Source organism: Falco rusticolus, chromosome 12, assembly GCF_015220075.1.
Source record: "Falco rusticolus isolate bFalRus1 chromosome 12, bFalRus1.pri, whole genome shotgun sequence".
Taxonomy (NCBI): domain Eukaryota; kingdom Metazoa; phylum Chordata; class Aves; order Falconiformes; family Falconidae; genus Falco; species Falco rusticolus.
This window is the reverse complement of record NC_051198.1, coordinates 12,047,859-12,065,792: the sequence shown is the minus strand read 5'-3', so window position 1 is coordinate 12,065,792 and position 17,934 is coordinate 12,047,859. Positions and strand designations below refer to the sequence as shown.

Genomic DNA, 17,934 nt, shown 5'->3' with positions numbered 1-17,934 from the left:
CAGCCAAGCAGAAGGGAAGGGAAATGACCCAATGCCTCTTAAAAAGCTGCTACAGGAGTTTGGAGGCCCGGTGTTCCTCCCCTTGCTCGGAATACTGCACTTCTGATGGGAGTCCTGCTGTATGAGTCTGCTTGTTTTGCCCATCTGCATACCATTATAGTGACAAGACCACTTCAAATAAACTTACCAAAGCACTGGAGCTTAACAGGGTCATAGTATGTGCCTTGTTTGCAGTAGCACTCGTAACCTGGCTGTGTATTCAAACAGAAGCCATTTTTACAGATTTCTTGTCCAAAGAGTTGGCATTCGTCAGCATCTGGGGAGAACACATTAAAGGCTGTGTTACCGTAATTGTTATGAGGCCACGCAGAGCAGCAAGATGGAATAAAGCCTTTACACTTCTCTGTTCAAGCAAGCTTTGCTTTAAACAGAGGACCCCAGGAGCACAGATATCCACAGGGGAAAAAAACAGATGGTGTGGAAGAGACTACGGTGTGCTTGTAACCAGAATGGGAAAGGGAAAACTGGTAGACCATGACTTTCCCTTTCCATTGTCAGAGTCTAAGTCTTGTGGCACACAGAGACTGGAAGAATCTGCAGCCCCCTTTCCTTTCCTTTGGTATCACATTGCTCTTAGCTCCAGGGGAAACATGAAGAATATGGCCTGTATTTTCCAGTATAACTTGCTTTACCTAAGGGATTCCCACCATGGATTTAATTTCATCACACCATCTAATTACAAAACTTACTAAGCAGTTACGCTTATGTATGAACTTTGTGTCTGCTCTCCTCTCTCCATACAGTTTGGTGACTGCTGTACATGGCAGGGAACCTTCATATCCACACTGCTTGTGATTTCATTTTTCGAAGCTACATGCACAACTTCTGTGGAGACTTCCCACTACGTAGGAACAATTGTGTCCGTTGCTAAATTTAAGCCTGCAACTACTTACAGACCTAGTGACAGCTGACAAAAAGAATCTACCACACTCTCAAATGAGGCTAAACATTTTCAAGGAGATTTCTTCAAAAATATATGCCGGGTCACATACAGCTTTTCACATATGTACACATTTTTCCTCAGTCTTGTATTTGTTGCTGTCAGAATTCTATGCACTTCCTTTTTTCCAAATGGACTTTTCCTTTGCTAGACCTACCTAGAATAGTCTGTTAAAGCTAGGCTGGTATTAAAAATGGCAATAAAAAGCACAGTGTAAAGCAGGTGATTCTCCCTTCAATATCAATTGTCTTAATCCACTGTCTTATTTATAGATTTACTCTGGGGCAACACAGATTTTAGCCCAAAGCTGTCATTTCCAGCTGTACAGCAGTTTTAAAGGTGCCTTATTCAAATGCTTACTTTTTCCAGAAGACCTGAAAGGGCTACAAAACTATTTATTTTTACAGCTACTGTTCCAGCCACTGAGTGGCTTCAAACGTTAAATATTTTAAGTTTGACTGTTTAGCACCAAGAACAATGCAAAGATTAACAATATACACATCAGTCTTTTTCCTATGGAACATGGATTTGTGTCGGGGAAAAATGGGAAGGCCTGGGAGTAGAATCAAGGAAAGCTAGCTGAGTACATTCATTTCTGACAGATAAGTCCAATTAAAAAAGCAGGAGTTGTTCCTACAAAAGCAACAGGAACATACGAGTTAGTGTAACTGAGAAAGATCACATTACTAGAAGTACTTATCCATTTATTGTTTGTCCTTTGTGCCACTCCTAAGGTTATTTCAAAATAAACTTACTGAAAACAGAAGAAGTCTTATTATGGCAAGGATTTGTGAAAGATATTTCCTGATGAGCTATTTCCACACTGCAATATTCATGGCAGCTAGAGATATTATCAACCCTGAGGTAGCACAACAAAACCAAGGGAGTTTTTCTGAGGCACATTTGGCCATACTGTACACAAAGCATGTCCGAAATCTACATCGCAAAAATACACAGAAATCGAGATCTGCAAAAACAGACAACACAATCCCTGAACAAAAATACCCTCAGAGAGTGTTATGTCCTTTAAGATGGGCTCTGTGACAGTGTTATGACTTGTCTAGATGTAAACTGCGTCTGTCCAACACTGGTCCCTGCCACCACCAGTCTCGGGTCTGGATCCATCCCATGGGACTTCGTTCTTTTTTCCAAGTTGGTGGACAAAGAAACACCTTCAGAGAGTGGAGGTCTTATGTGAATTACCCCATTTAAATGCCCACGTTACTCTAACGAATCTGGATATTAAGTCCCTTGTAACCTTTAGTTTTTTTCCACATCCCATGCGCTTTACAGGTACAAAGAAACACCTGCTGAGGATAACACAAAAATATGCATAGGGCAAAGAACTGAACTCAACCATGGTCTACTCACTAACTGGACAGGAGAATCGACCTAGTAGTGTCCTACTCAGTGAGGAAGGGTATTTTGAAGAAGTACACCTAACAACTGTTAGGAAAAAATCCAAGATCTTTCAAGTCCCACCAATTTTTGTCATCTCTCAGAATCTGGTCTGACAGATTAGTGATTTAGCTAGAAGCAACTCTGACAAATGCTCATCAACCATGTGATACTATGCCTCTGCTAAGGTCTTTAGAAAATAGTAAATTTTACTACATTTTTATGTGATATGAACACACAGTACTTTCTCCATTTAGTTGGTGATTTGTAAAACAACAATTCCAATAGGAATATATGAAATGTGTGCTTTTCTAAAGATCCTGTAGCTGCTGTGTAATCCAAAGAGAATACTTTGACTTCATTTTAGCTAACACAAATACAGGGTGTTTATGCCAAGAAAAATTAATCTCAGAAATTATTAATATTTATGGCTTCTTATCAAACTTGGAAAGGAATTTTGCTGATCTCACTCTTACTTCTCAGTGATGCCAACTCCCTCCCACCCACATCCACCAACTACTTCTATCACTCATACTTTACAATCTTCTGTTCAATAATTACTTCATGAAGCAATGAAAATACCATTGCTGGACTTGATTCAGTTTTTATATTCATTCTCACCTGTAGGTCTAATGTTTAACAGAACTTCTCTTCTCTTTTCCAACTCCCCATGCATTTATTTACAAATTTAAGGTGGCTTTGTGTTTCCTATGTAAATGAGTATTTGAGGTTTGTGGTCTCAGCACCTACTCTCACAGTATATAGCACTTAATTAAACCAGAATATTACAGAGACATTCTTAACAATCTGTCAAACGATGATTTTTAGTAATGTTTCATCTCACAAGCTGTTTTTATCACCTAATAAAATTTGCATTAGTATGTTTACATTGCTGGCTCACATTTCTAGTCAATCAACTACCAGAACTTCTGAAATAATTAAACTTAATACAAGTCAGCACTGACCTTTGTAATTCTGAGCAAGAAGCCCGTAAGATGATTCTCCAGAGGGAATGAAACCTTTTCCTTCAGGACACAAATCAGTAAATTCAGCTAGGAGAGAAAGAAATCAAAAAATTACGTCGTTAAAGAAAAGTTACGTACGTGTGTGTTACATATGTGTTTCAGGGTATTTTGAGAAATCTGAGGTGACGTTTTGCCTTACTCACATCCATCAGGCAATCACACACACCTTTAGCTAAATGGGGGTGCTAACACTACAGCCCGGCTTTCCCCTGCTCTCAATTTGCAGAGCTAGCTTTGAAAAACCCAGCTAGGGTGCTCACAGCATCACAGAGCTCCACACAAACTCATTTCTCTTGCTCCTTGGCAGGAGAACATAGTCCTTACTGGGTTTCGTGGCTCACTGTAGTTATAACAATACCGGTAGCCAAATTATCTTTAAAGCTAGCATGGACCTCTACGAGCCATACTGCAAGCGCCATCTAGACATACCCCAGCTGAGATACAAACCCCTGTCCACATTTTTCAGTCCTTATACAGCAAAAACACTAATTGACTGCAACAGGAGAACATGGTGTGGATTAGAGAGGGAAATTATTTCAAGTGGCTTGGAGACCATACAGAACCAAATAAACCTATCCAAGCAGAGAGACTCTTTTTGTAGCACATTTCATTTCAGTTTTGCTGATTCTAAAGTAGTTAAAACAGGAATTAAACATGATACATTTGTGTGAAAAGTAATCTTTAGTGTTTAATCTCAGAAAGTTTACACATGTTCTCTCTTATGTGATTTCTTCCAGCCAGATTCTGAATTTCAGCCATCACTGTTTATGTTTCAAGTACTGTTTTCAATATTTGTGACAAATATCATATGGCTATGTTTTTCTAATTCAATATTTAGAGGTTAAACAACAGTCTGCAGACAACATGATTAACTGAATTGTTCAGTAAGTAGCAAATGTAAAACTAATGTCACAATATATATCAGTAATTCGTAGTGCTGTAGAAAAAACATTACAAATAGCTGCAGACTCAAAAACACTGTACTGCTTACCTTTGTTTTCCGGCTTGTGGGAAAAATCTAACATGTTACTGTAGCAACTGGAAAAAGCTTCTGTGAGAATCCATCTTTGTTTAAAATCAGTTGGAGATAATGCCGTTCAGTAACAGGCTGTTTTTATCCCTAGGGTAACTGCAGTGAAGCCAATGGATTTACACCAGGTATGAATTATTCCTGTTAACTTTTCCTCCATGGAAGTCTCCCATGGAGAAGTCATGATTAAATAGTACAGCATATGGGATTTAACGGGCAAGCCTTCTCTGAAGGCAAAGCGTGCTACTGTTAATATAAACACAATGCTTCAAAAGCTTGCACAGGGACAGAAGACATCCTCTTACCAGTTCCGAAGACAGGGCATGGGAAGATTTCACAGTTATCACCCCAGCCAGCACCCAAGGTACAGCAGCATTCTTGTTTGGTTACATTGGACGTCAGTACGTTGTCACAGAAATTAGCATCGTTCAGATTGTAGTAGCACTCCTTCCTTCCATCGTCATGTTGATCAGACTCTATTGGTAATTCTAAAGGCAAAAAGAAGACATAAACCACATAAGATGACAAGAAATGAACCAGTTTTACAGGAGAATCAGAAAAGCCATGGTACCTCAGTTTCTCCATAGTGAAGAACAGCATTGTCATCAAGCAGGGAACAAAATGGTTAAGCACAAATTTTGGCTTTAACTTTTTTGTTCTTAGGAAGAATGATGGAAATTGATAACCTTCCTTTTGACTTTTTCAGACTTGTTCTCCAACTTGTCCACAAAGGGATTCTTCACATTCTTTCCTTTTTAAGCAATGCACGATCTACCTGCTCTCAGGTAGGTAAGACAGATAAATCTCGAGGTGACTAGTTTCCTTTTTATCTTGGGAAATCCTTTATGCTTAGCACTTAACAAACGTTTAATTCACAAAAACCAACTAAAAACTATTGTATGGTGGCTGATTCTCCATTGTTTGAGATTTCATTCCTTTCTACTCAGGCTCCCACACAATATGCCAGGCTTGAGATACTTACCCAGTAACGCATGTATCCACGTGGGAACTAAAACCTTATTTTATCTCAGGTAGACAGCTCAGCTATTCAACCACCATGCCTAACTACTGACATGGTGCTTTTCACGTATGAATCTGGAAGCTCTTCACAGAGGTAAGCAAACATTACAACCTCATTTTACAGATAGGGAGCTCAGGCACAAACTGAGGCGGCATGATTTTCAAAAGAATGAACATTTCCAGCCCCTTTTAATTTCCCTGGATAAAAGCACGTTCCTCACTTGAATACAAGGCCCTTTATGATTTTGCAAGAGTAACTGACTGACTTCACGGTAAGCAGAGGAATATAATGCAGATGTCAAGTTAATTGACTCTGTGCTTTGCTTTAAAATAGGCATCCAGCCAAGAAGTCAGATTTTCTGTCTTTAGCAGTTGAGTGGGTCCTCTCACAATATTTATAAGGACTGGAGGCAAAAACAGTCTATTCCCATAGATCCAATAAAGACCCCTTTAATAGTCAAAGACCTTCTGAAAGCAAGGCACTCCTAAAGTGCACCAAGAAGTGAGTTTGGAAAAAAATACCTAGTTAAAGCTTCTGTGTTTGCAGAACTTTGTCTCTCTAACCTTGCACTTCCACAATAATTCTCATCAACAGCTCAGAAGTGGGAACTATCACATAAGATTGTTATTCACACTTGATCAACATGAAAAACTTCATAAGCTGTCCATAAAGTAATTGAGTTCTAAAACTACAAATGCTCACATTTATTAATCAAACCCTAAACTTTGTTCAGGAACTTAGGACACATAAATCTCAAGGTGACTAGTTTCCTTTTTGTCTTAGGAAATTCTTTGTGCTTAACACTTAACAAATGTTTAATTCACAAAAACCTACTAAAATGTATTGCATGTTGGCTGATTTTCCATTGTTTGAGATTTCATTCCTTTCTACCCAGGCTCTTGCACAATATGCCAGGCTTGAGACATTTCTCAGTTAACACATGTCCAGGTGGAAATCAAAACCTTATTTCATACCTCAGTGACAGTGCATTTCAAAAGGCTAGAAGATTAGTAAGACCCAAAGAGTTGTGGCATATAACTACCTTTGTTTACCTTGCAGTTCTTTTCAAAAAAGAGCCAAAGGCTGGCCCACTTACAGGTATCGGTACACCTGGGCAAGCCAAGTTCACCTGAGCACCTCATCTGTCTGCCCCTGTCTCTTGGTGGTCAAGCTCAGCCTCTTTACGCCAGCTGTAGGACAGATTTTTCTGATCCTGTCCACTTAAAAAATAATGGTTGTGAGGTAGGAGCTTGAAGACGGTGATTGTTCAACAAATGCTGAATTATTATTGCACTTCAATAGTATGAACATGTGCAATAGTTCTTTTGGCTTCTAATTCCAAACAGATAATTGGATTTATTTCTATTTTCCTTAGAAAAGTGATCGTTTCTGTTGTGGGAGGTTGAGGGGCTGAAAGACACCTCTATTCAAATTTAGTACAATGTTGCCACCTGCAAGGCAAAATCTCCTTTGCCATTTCACCAAGGTAACCAAGTTGTACATTAAAGGAAAGACCCAGCTGAGTGCTGATTTCATCTTTGTTAGTTTAGCCTGTGGTCTCCCCTTACCAGATAGTTACAATTTTCCATCATGTGCTCAATTTCATAAAGTGCGGTGGTTTTGTGGTATCAGCTGCTATCCAATAGGAACTACGTTAAGACCATCATGTGTCACAAAAACCCAACTGAACTAAATCTGTTATTCCAAGGTGAGAGAGCAGTACTTCAGCCACCAAATTATAATTTTCCTTGGCCTTTTGCCATCTCTCTAACTGAATCAAAGCCAAATCTTCACCAGGAGAAAAGGCATGTACCAGAGAAAGAACACCAGAAGCTGCCCCAGGAGGAAGGGGAGACAGTCTCATCATGTCATTGTTTATTCCCATCTTACATATGATGTGTTGGTTTCTCCTCCCATTATCTGTTCAGCAGCTTAAAAGTCTGTTGTTTACACAGCTGTGACTGAGGGTTAGTCAAACAGGCGTCATGAATGTTTGGAAAGCAAATGAGACACAAATCTTTCATTATTTTTTTTTAAACCAAGGCCAGTCTGTGTCTACAAGCTTATAATTTCTCTCTCATACATTAACCATTTCTAAAGAGATCGTTTTTGAAAGTAGTTTCACTAGGTAACAAAACATGATTGGAAATGGATACTTTTTTTTTTTTTGTATCACTGTTCCGGGTTTTTTGTTGTTAGAAAATGCAAAATATCTCTACCTAAAGCGCACTGGTAAAGGAACATAATTTTATCAGGTTGTTGATATGACTGTTCCATTAACAGCCTATAGGAGAGATTTCTTTATAGTTGTTGCTAGATTTTAATAAGTATTTATTATTAATAGATTTATATACCTTAGTGTAACCTTGATCCAAGAACATGCTTCAGCGTGTGTTTGGTGCAAAAATGTGCATTAGTAATATAGGATTCAGTGGATAATCAGGATATTAGCATATGCTTAGACTTCAGCATACTTAAATATTTGCATAAATGGTGGCCTGTTAGCAACTGTGACCTGAAAAAACCAAAACATATGGAATGGATGGGATCTTAAATGCTAGAACTGTGTACCAATGCCTGTTACTCACAGGTGGAATCAGTAAGGTGGTTGCTACAGTGAAAAATCATCACTTCCAAAACCTCAGCAAAGACTCTGGTAACTGAGCAAACAGCTTGAGTAACACACACTTTCAGAACCTGATTTTCAAAAGGACAGTAAAACCAGATCGGTATGTGCCTATCGTCAGAGTGTACTTGTTTAGATTTCCCAGTTGGCTCCACATGCGGCAAGCTACACCACCTGACGTGTGTGTGTGTGCAGTGTATATGCATATACATGCATATGTACAAATCAGGGATTAGTGCAAGTGATGCACCTTTAAAAATGGTATCTAAGACAATGTTCATAGATGACTGAAATTCAGATCATTATTTACCATTACGGTGCACACTGCCATAAAAACCCCCCAAACAAATATGAAGAGTTTCCTTTAAAGTCTTAACATTTAGAAAGCCCTTAAAGTTTAGGAAATTTAGAAATTATACTTGGGCACCAAATTTTTAGTCTTGAGGAAGCTTTTTGGGTAAGATTTACAAACTGTTACTTGGCAGCCTCAAATTTTTGGTGCTGGTGGTTGGTTAGATGCAGGGGGGCACTGATTTTGTTTTAATACAAATCAGTCTAGGAGGTACTCATGGCTAGATACCAAGCCTGTGATTTTTACTTATAAAGCCTAGTAAAGACTGTTCAATATCTTGCTGTAAATAACTGGTCACATTTCATGTATCCAGGAGAAAGCAATATCTAAATTAGCTGTAGGTAGCTCAGTGGGCCCTGGCACCTTAGCAGAATTCTCTCACTGGGATTCTTTGCAGTGGCGGAGCTGTAACCCAAACTTGTGAGCTCACTGACCTTTGTATATGTAAGCCAGATTCCTGCTTATATGCTTCTGTTTACACCCACACTTTTGTTTGCAGTTCTCATTTTAAATCATACCAATTATAATCCTCAAATATATACTATGCTTTATAGCTTCTGGATTCAACGTGATTAGGTACATTCATAATGTATTAGTAATTTAGATGCATACTAGAACATGCATTTTTTCTTATGTAGAAACAAATAAACCCATGTTAATATGGATAATTAATCAAATGTCATTCAGCTTGATACTTGCTAGGAATTCATCATAACTGGCTTTATATATCTTGTTAAAAGAATACATGAGAGGACTTTAACCCAAACCAGGCATTTTCTTTTCTCTCTTAGGTACGAAGATGTATAACAGCAAAGTTTCATCTAATACAAAAGAGAGTTCTTTCCTCCTTTATCTTTTCTTCCTCTGGAAGCATTTACTACATTTTTTTAATGGCAGGGCAGAGAGGAGGGGAGTAAGACAATCTAACCTTACACAATTTTTTGTTTGTTTGTTTGTTACTGGAACATGACAAGGTGGGCTAGCATTCCTGACACACACACTGAGGACTGATGCAGGACACAGCTAACAACAGATTTCACTTGGTGAAAATTCATCTAAATGGAAGGAAGTCTTGAGATCCCTAATGGCAAGTAAAGTGTAAACACACAGCATTCCACAAAGCTAACAGCCTTTAACCATATGCAAAAGAGTTCCCAAATGAAAGTAACATTTAAACAATTTTCACCTATTCACACTTGATATGAGGTGTATAAGCATTTCTTTTTGCACAAAAGTACAAAATGAGAAATAAGCAAAAGCTGAGTAAACCACACTGAGCTATAGATATCTGCAACAGGCTAATGCTGATTGAATTCTTCCTTTCTGAAAATAGGCATGATACAAGCTCATGCTGACAGACGATGTCCACATGCACCAGGGGAGCTCTCAAAGCACTGCACCTGACTTGAGTATGTGTGGTTGATTCCATGGTTCTTTGTGGGGAGATAGCATGCTATTCCTATATGATCATGCTGTAGCTGGTCTCAGGGGAGGCTGAAGTACTCATCGTTGGGCAAACCAACATAGCTGTTATTTGCTCATCCTGCACCAAGCACGTGGCTCTTATGTCACTTACAAATGGGGAGGAAAGGACTGATTTCCCCCCCCCCCTTCAGTTGACAGATGTGCAAGGGCTACCCATTGGTTCCCAGAACAAAATAGGAACAAGCAAAGTCAGCAGATGCAGAAGAATGAAATGTGTACTGTCATCTCCTGAAATGTCAAATCCAGTGGTACATGGGGCAGTGTCACCATTGACTGGTCAGTCTCTGAGGTCCTGAGAAACAGAAGCCAACTGGTAAGAGAAAAAAACACCCAGCAAGGCTGCAGGATGTACAGGAAAGCAAGAATTCTTTTTAATAAGAACTAACAACAGTGCTTTCCTCCTTTTACTGTGGAAGAAAAGTAAGAGAGTAAGTAGTGATATCTCTGTTTCTAGTACTGCCACTTTTCCTTATTCTAGTTCAAGAGCATATGGTGTAAAGTACATCTCACTGGGTCCTAATTTGCACATCTTCTGGTCTCCTATGTGAGATCTTCCTCCTCGATGACCTAACCAGAGAAGATTAAAGCACATATTTTGTTAGAGCCTGATGAAGGCTGGAGGGAAAGGAAGAACGGCTTTTTTCCAAACTGATCACAGTAAAGCTATGTCCACTGGTGACAACAAAATGGAGTTAGTACTGACAGTAGAGTATTAATCTGTTGGCAGTACAATCTGTCACTGGGTTTTTCATCCCTTCCCTCCCCACAGTAACATTTGGGTGTGTCCTTGAATGCTCCTTGGACTTGACTTGTTTTTACAGGGGCCCAGGTCCCCTGCTCATTTTTCTTTAGCTCTGGTTTTGTTTTGACAAGTAGCTGAATTCCCAAGTACCAAATTCTCCTCACAGTACCAAAATGAAGATGGTATTTGCATCTCCTGCAAATCTTGGTAATATAAACACTCTTATTCCATAAATTCATGGAAGAATTTTAAAGGCTACTACTGCAGTTATCAGCAGGTATTTAAGCTAATCTGCTTCATGGTGGAAAGGTACTGCAGTATTTTCCCTTGCAAACAGGAATGAAGGCCGTACCACTGGGCATTGCTCTGCTGCTTCAGCCATCTTACTTTTTTTCATTCCTCCTTCATGAAACTAGCTCCTGTAAGCCTGAATCTTTCTCACAACATTTTGCAAATGTTTGTCAAACAGCTGTTAGTGATATTTCACAGGTGACTTCTTGAGTGCTGCTGAGTGCTACATTCAGTGATAAAAATACTTGTTGCAATTAGGTCACAGATACTTCAACCTTGTTTACAAGTCTGAAAGACTGTGAGTGATAGGAGAAAATAGCCACAGCCTTGTAAGCTGCAGAGTCTGCACCCTGGCTCCAGAACCAGTTATTCTAAAACTTTCCAGAAGCTAGACCAACCTGCAGTGTAAGAGCAAAATACAAATACCAAGATTCGCATTTTGGAGGGGGAAAAATGCCATGCAAGTGAATTCCTTCATTTATTGTACTCTGTTGCTCCTTATTGTGGGCCTGTTCCTTTCTCCAAACTGGATCAGTGTAGAAATGTGAGGGCAACTTTAAGAGTTCGAAACTATGTTTTAATGAGTGTATTTCCAATAGTATTTGCAACACCCAAAACCAAAAGCCCACAAATCCAGTACAATGGACTACTAGGAAAAACAGGACAAAAGACAAAGTAAACCAATCAAGAGCACTCAAAAAGGCACTCCAAGAGACCAACAACAATTCAGTGTTTTGGTTTTTTGCTTTCCCAGCTACCTTTTCTGAGGACTTATGTTAGGACTAGAAAATGCTAAGAGGACACTGCTATATACAAGTATTTTTTTAAGCATATGCTTCCTTAAACATTACCCAAGTGTACTAGTGGATATTTGCAAAAAGTAAAATCACTCAGGCCATAGATTTGATTCGATATCACATTTCACTGTTAACAGTACAGCAAATGAGACTGTTTACTCTTAACAGCTGTAATTGTTCATTATTATTACCAAGCCTGTTGATGTATAAAATTTAGAAGGTGTTTCTGCCGTATTTTCTCTGCTGATGATTCACTGATAACATTCCATCCTAGAAACACCTCTTCTCATCCATGTACGGTCAAGACAAAGTTTGATATTTTTCTGTTGTAGTTAAATCGACACCGGCATTTAAACCAAGATTACCTTTCCACTGGTTACATATGCAGTGGAAATAGTGCCAAGCATGCAAAAATCTGCTGGCGTTTTACCTGGTGAGGCACGGAAGCGACACTGTCCGGTCATCGGATCATACTCCTGGTTTTCATCAGAGCACAGGCACAGGAAAGACCCATCGACATTTTCACAGAGGGCTTCGCCACATACTCCACTCAGCATTTCACATTCATTCACATCTGGGGAAAAAATCCCAAACATAAATCAATTCAGACCCATTACTGACAGTTTGTTCTTTTATCTGCTGTATCTGTGCCAATATTGTCTGCCAGATTACAGATGTGATCTCTGGGGAAGGATTAAAAACTCACTAATACCTAAGTGGATTCATAAACAAGTAGTCAGTCTTTTGAAATAAAGGCCCCTGAAAGCTACAGTACAGTTTATAGACTATTGGTGCTGATTAGGTGCTGCTTGCAGAGCAGAACACTGGGCTTTCCTTTTTTGTTGGTTTTTTTTTTCCAGGTTTTTTTTGGTTTCTTGCTCATTTTTAAATACTTGCTTTTCTTTGTACCCTACCCTTATGTTGGGATTAAGATTCAGACTAAATTCATTTGTTTTCTTATCTTTATTATCAAACTTCCACTGAACTTATGGAGCAAAATGAGTAGGTTATGGTGCGATTCAGACTGTACTATGAAAAGAGAATTCCCTTTTCTCCTCAAAATCCCATTTTCGGCTGCTCTGGAACCGACAAGAATTATCCCCAGGTCACCGAGGGAACCCCTGCTGAACACTGCAGACCACCTCCCAAAAAACCCCACGTATTTTTAGCACGGATTCTATATACTTGCTAACTAGTCTATCCTGAACGTTGTCTGCTGTTCAAACAAGGGTTACCAAATACTGTCAGGATCATTTAACTTCACTCTCTTTTCAGTTGCTAAAGTTTACATTTGAAAATCTACTTTGTCTACTGATGACAGAATTTGAAAATTATAATTTATGTAATGCAATTCAGACATTTCTGTAACTGTTGCCTAAAGTACAACTTGTGAGGCAATGATTTATCCTTTTTTCCTCTTATCCAACAAGAATGAAAATCTAGTCATATGAATGAAAGTGCATTTTTGCGTAGTTTTATATAAATATGCATTTTAACTTATTGTTTGCTCAGCACTTTTAGGTTTTTCTTTGTGGTTTTTTTTCTCGATTCCTGTCATAAGGAATAAGCCTTTTTTGTGGGGATGTTGCCTGGCCAGGAACTAAACAAACTTACCTTTTCCTAAAATTGTTTTGGTAGATAACTGGCATCAAGATTTTAAAGATTATTTTATATTATACAGTGATTACAAGAAAAAAATCTAAGGTATTATTTTATGGTGCAGAATCACTTCACTGGCAACTCAAAATTAAATTTGGTTTCACACCAGCTTTTTGCTTTCTGTCTTTTTTGTTTCTTTCTGTGCTTCAATTGTTTCCATTCTTGAAAAGTCACTGTATGCAAAAACACACATTGGTATGTTGCAAACTAAGTGCCAAACAGCATAAAGAATTTTGTAATAAAACTATTTAATATATTAGAAAACACTTCTGTAAAACTTCTACCTCCTCCTCTCTGTTTGTTATTCTGTTCAGGTCTCTGTTTGTGGTAAATGTGTTTCGTCCTGAGTCTGGCTTAAGAAATTGCGTAATGAATACCTTTCCTTGATCTGGTATTAATTTTATATTAGAAACTTGTGCTGCCTCAGATGGTTCTCAGGTCCAATCATCACTATTAACAACAGATCTGGAAACCTATTACTCACAAGAGAAATGTGCAGTGTTTACATATCTACAAAAATCTCACATCTTTTCATGGTGATAGGTGTCTTTCCTGGAGCTCGAAGCCAATGTTAAAATCAGTTCAACTCTGCTGTGCCTAGGGAGGTGTGCCATCTAATTCAGACTGGCTGTACCACATGCCAGACGTTATTTCCTGTAGGGGGTAGCACAGAGTTCTGGTTATTCAGCTAAGAGACTAAACAGATGTTGCATTTAAATAGGCTAAAGTATTAAATTCAATCTATTACAATTTATATTTGTGAATAGTCCTGACGTGCAGAAATAGTGGGTTTTCTTTTTTTTAAGGGATAAAATGAGTGGCTCAGCTTATTTGCCGTTGGTTTCCATTCAACCTTAATAACAGGTTCTCATTAAACAGATATGCAATTATGTTTCCATCTGGCACAAAGTTCAGTGAGTAAAGCACAGCTCAACCTTATTTTACTAGTAAATGGTACAACTTTTACAAAAAATGATGGAAAACAAAAACGTTCTTGTGAAGAAATGCATTTTGCTCACTAGGACCTTGCAGGAATGACTACTTGCACATAAGAACTCACCTGTACACCCTTGCCCATCCTGAGTGTCCTGATACCCTTGGTAACAGAGGCAGCGGTAGGAGCCATCCATATTTTCACAGAACCCGTGACTACCACATATTGTGCCGTTTGCACATTCATCAACATCTGTAAGGAAGAATTTTAACATCAGAGAGGCCATGTGACAGTCAAAGGCAGACATTCATGAAGAGTGCAGAAAAACAACAGATGGACCGTTTTTGCCAACAGATGCAGTGATGCCCCTCTATACATTGGGAAGGAAAACACAAAGGACAAGACAAAAATTTAATGTAAGCAGATGTATGATTTAAGAAATTGTTTCAGTGTTAACTTTGTAGGAAATATCTTATGTCAGACAACAGTTTTGGTCAACTGTCTCCTATATTTTCCACCAAACCTGCCAATCATGGCGTGATGTGACATACCACAGAGTAAGACATAGTTTAAATATGACCATCTCTTTGACTTACAGATTCTTCCAGTGTAGCATTTACAGTTAACGACGTGTGCAACAGAACCCATTGTGCCTACAAGAAGAGTTCAAGGGTTGGGTTGCAACCACTGCGCGGAAGTGCTGCACAGATCTCATTCTGGCTCTCAGCACAGAAGATTTCAAGGTGTATGTGTACATGGTAAGTATCTGTGAACTGAGCCTTCTGGCTTTAATCCTGTAAGTTTACAGATATGAATAATCTTACTCAGGTAGGTGAAGTAATTACGTCTGCATTCTGTGCTGGCCCTTCCATTTGTAGTTCCCTGTTGTGGTTTGCTGGCTTTACACAAGAGTCACTTGCATGAGTAAGTCTGTTCCTTGACTCAGCTGCCCATTAAACTATAGCGAAGCAGAGCTGCTTGTGGCAGAACGTGGCTTATTTTTGTAAGCATATTACAAGTGCTAGGAATGTATTATTTTTATCTGCACTCGAAGAAAGACCTAAACCCAAGGCCCTGACCATCTGTGGTCATTAAAGTTGTCATGGTGTGTTTTTCAAAAGGAAAAACATTAACTGAAACTGGGAACCTGCCAGCACACTAGGATTAGTACCTTCTGCCTTCTGAATTCCCCTGCAGTTTGAAGCAGAGAAATTATTGCTATATTTCATTCCTAGAAACCATTATGACTGTAAGGCTGCTGTCTGCTTGGAATTACCTTCTGCACTGTGCCTTGGGGGTAATTACATTTTAAATGATGAATAAAGTGATTCACTTTTGATTTGTCGGGGTACTATTGTTAGTTGTGCACATTAGAGTAGACCTTCATGTGATGGAGCCACCTCCAGTGCGAGCCTTAGGCACTCTCTGAACTAAAGAGCTGGTGGGACTGAACCCTGCATCGCCGCAGAGGGCTGCGTTGTGTCTTTCTGGAAGGAGAGATTAGGGCTCAAACATAGTCCTGTCTGCTCCTCCAGCTCTTCACAGCTGTGTCAAACAAAGGCCTAGAAAAGTCAACAAAGAAGCACCTCATTTTTCTCCTGACAGTGCCCACCGAGCAAGGACATTTTTACTTTTAATTCTCAGTCTTCGAACCACATGGTCACAGCTCCCCAGGCCATCCAAATTTGAGCAGCACGTCATCACCGTCCACACACGTTACCTGTTGTGCTGCCCTCTTGCTCCCCAAGCGCTCAAATTCATTCACACGTGCTTCCATCTGCCTCAGGGAGCAGCTTTTTGGGGTCTTGAAAACCAGCTTTTCCTATGTACCATGGCTGGGGTTTGAACAGGTTTAGAATGGCATATAGTTTTTTTTTAAGGCCAGAAGAGACTACCCACAACCTCTAAAATAGGTTAAAAAACTGTTTCAGGCAATTTCTGTACCAATAGAGTAAACTCTGGAATTTTAACATCTTTTTCAGAAAGGCATCTAATTTCACTTTAGGATGTTTAAGTGATGGAAAATACACCTCTCCTACTGAACTGATCCACTGGTTAACAACCTTCAGCTAAAACACAAAATTCATGCAAAACCTGTATGTGCTACATAGACCAAAATCTAGGGGACCTATAAAAAAGGTACTTGCAGATGGAACAGGCAGAGTAATTTATTTAGTTTGATGGTTTTGTAAATAAAGGTTTTGATGGTCTTTATATCTTGATTTATTAAACAACAGTGGAAAAATATTGAAGGAATTTATCTTAGTAAGGGTTGTTTGTATTTGGCAAATAATACAGTAGCCAGTATGCTTATTCTCAAGGAACTGAATATGAAAATTTGGGTGGTTTCTCCATACTGAACTTACCAAAGTCTAGCACAAAACCTCTCTAGTAGAATTAATTTAGCAACAAGAATAAGCAACGTATCTGTATTAAAGACCTTGTCAAAGGTCAGGTATTACCTTTGATACCCTTTCCTTTTCCAGTCACCATGACAGAATTATAAAATGATGCAGTCACTGGGACGGACTCCACAGATGATGGAGTCACTGGGAGAAAGAAGATACAGATTCTTTATAGTTGTGTTTTTCTGGTCCCTCCCTCTTGCTGCTGTTCACTGTACCTGCATAACGTATCCAATTTTAATATTTAGCCTCATGAGGTCAGTTGCACATACCTGGTCAAAAGATCTGAATATCTCTTATTCAGAAAACCCTGCTAAGAAAAGTTAAGAAGAGGAATTCAAAATGAGTAAACAATGGTGGACTGACAGCCAGGAATTTAAGACAACAGACAATAATGCAGTGTTTGTATTTCCAGTGACCAACTGTAGTTTAGTAACAAAGATTCCTGAGCCACAGGACAGTTACCCTGTTATAAGCCTAGACAGGAGAAACGACAACTGGGAATTTTAGAATTACCTAAATTACAGTGTTTCTCTTACTTAATGGCTAAATGTTAAATGAAGCAGGTAGGGGAATGGATCATGCAGCTGCTTCTCCAAAGGTAAACTAAGGTCATTGACTAAAAAGCTGCAGAAACAAAACCTGTGATTGTAGCAAGCGTCCTAATTTAGTATATAATATAGCCACAGAAGACTGTTCCGTTTTTAAAAAGTACACAGTCTGAACATGACTGGATCTTTCAGTGTATGGGAAATTACAGAGAAAGTCCAAGCTCCAAATATTTTTCCTTGTCTAGACAGCTCACTCAAAGGACTCCTGTTTTACAGCCGGAAAGGGCATTTGTTTCTTTAATCACCCTGTAAAGCATGAGGCTTGTAATCGGCAGTTCTCTTGCTATATGGAGACAAAGCCAGGGGAAAAACTAAACGGGAAACTAATATATCCTATGTCTATACAGTGACTAAAGCAGTTCTCTGTAATTACAGCCTGGTTTAGAATCCATGACTCAGTGCTGCCTGCTTTAATCAAAACTCCTTTGATCTAACGGGACCTGAAGAAAGGCAGGACACGTGCGCGCTCAGGTGTGCTCCTGTGCAGCTCAGTGCCGCGTTCCTGTTTGCTGCCAGCCTGAGCAAGGTGAAGGCATGCTTAACCTGGGTGCGCTGGTG

The 17,934-nt window shown here is 39.1% G+C and overlaps 1 protein-coding gene across 9 annotated transcripts in view; it reads right to left on the bottom strand.

The window, feature by feature from the left end:
• Positions 1–17,934, bottom strand: part of LTBP1 (latent transforming growth factor beta binding protein 1) — a 216,738-nt gene that overhangs the window by 19,718 nt on the left and 179,086 nt on the right. For all 9 annotated transcript variants that reach the window (XM_037405594.1, XM_037405595.1, XM_037405590.1 and 6 more), the window contains 5 exons: positions 14,487–14,612; positions 12,198–12,341; positions 4,759–4,941; positions 3,364–3,450; positions 188–316 (listed from right to left, as the gene is read on the bottom strand). In XM_037405594.1, coding sequence (XP_037261491.1) covers positions 188–316; positions 3,364–3,450; positions 4,759–4,941; positions 12,198–12,341; positions 14,487–14,612 — 669 coding nt within the window. The remainder of the gene's footprint in view (positions 1–187; positions 317–3,363; positions 3,451–4,758; positions 4,942–12,197; positions 12,342–14,486; positions 14,613–17,934) is intronic.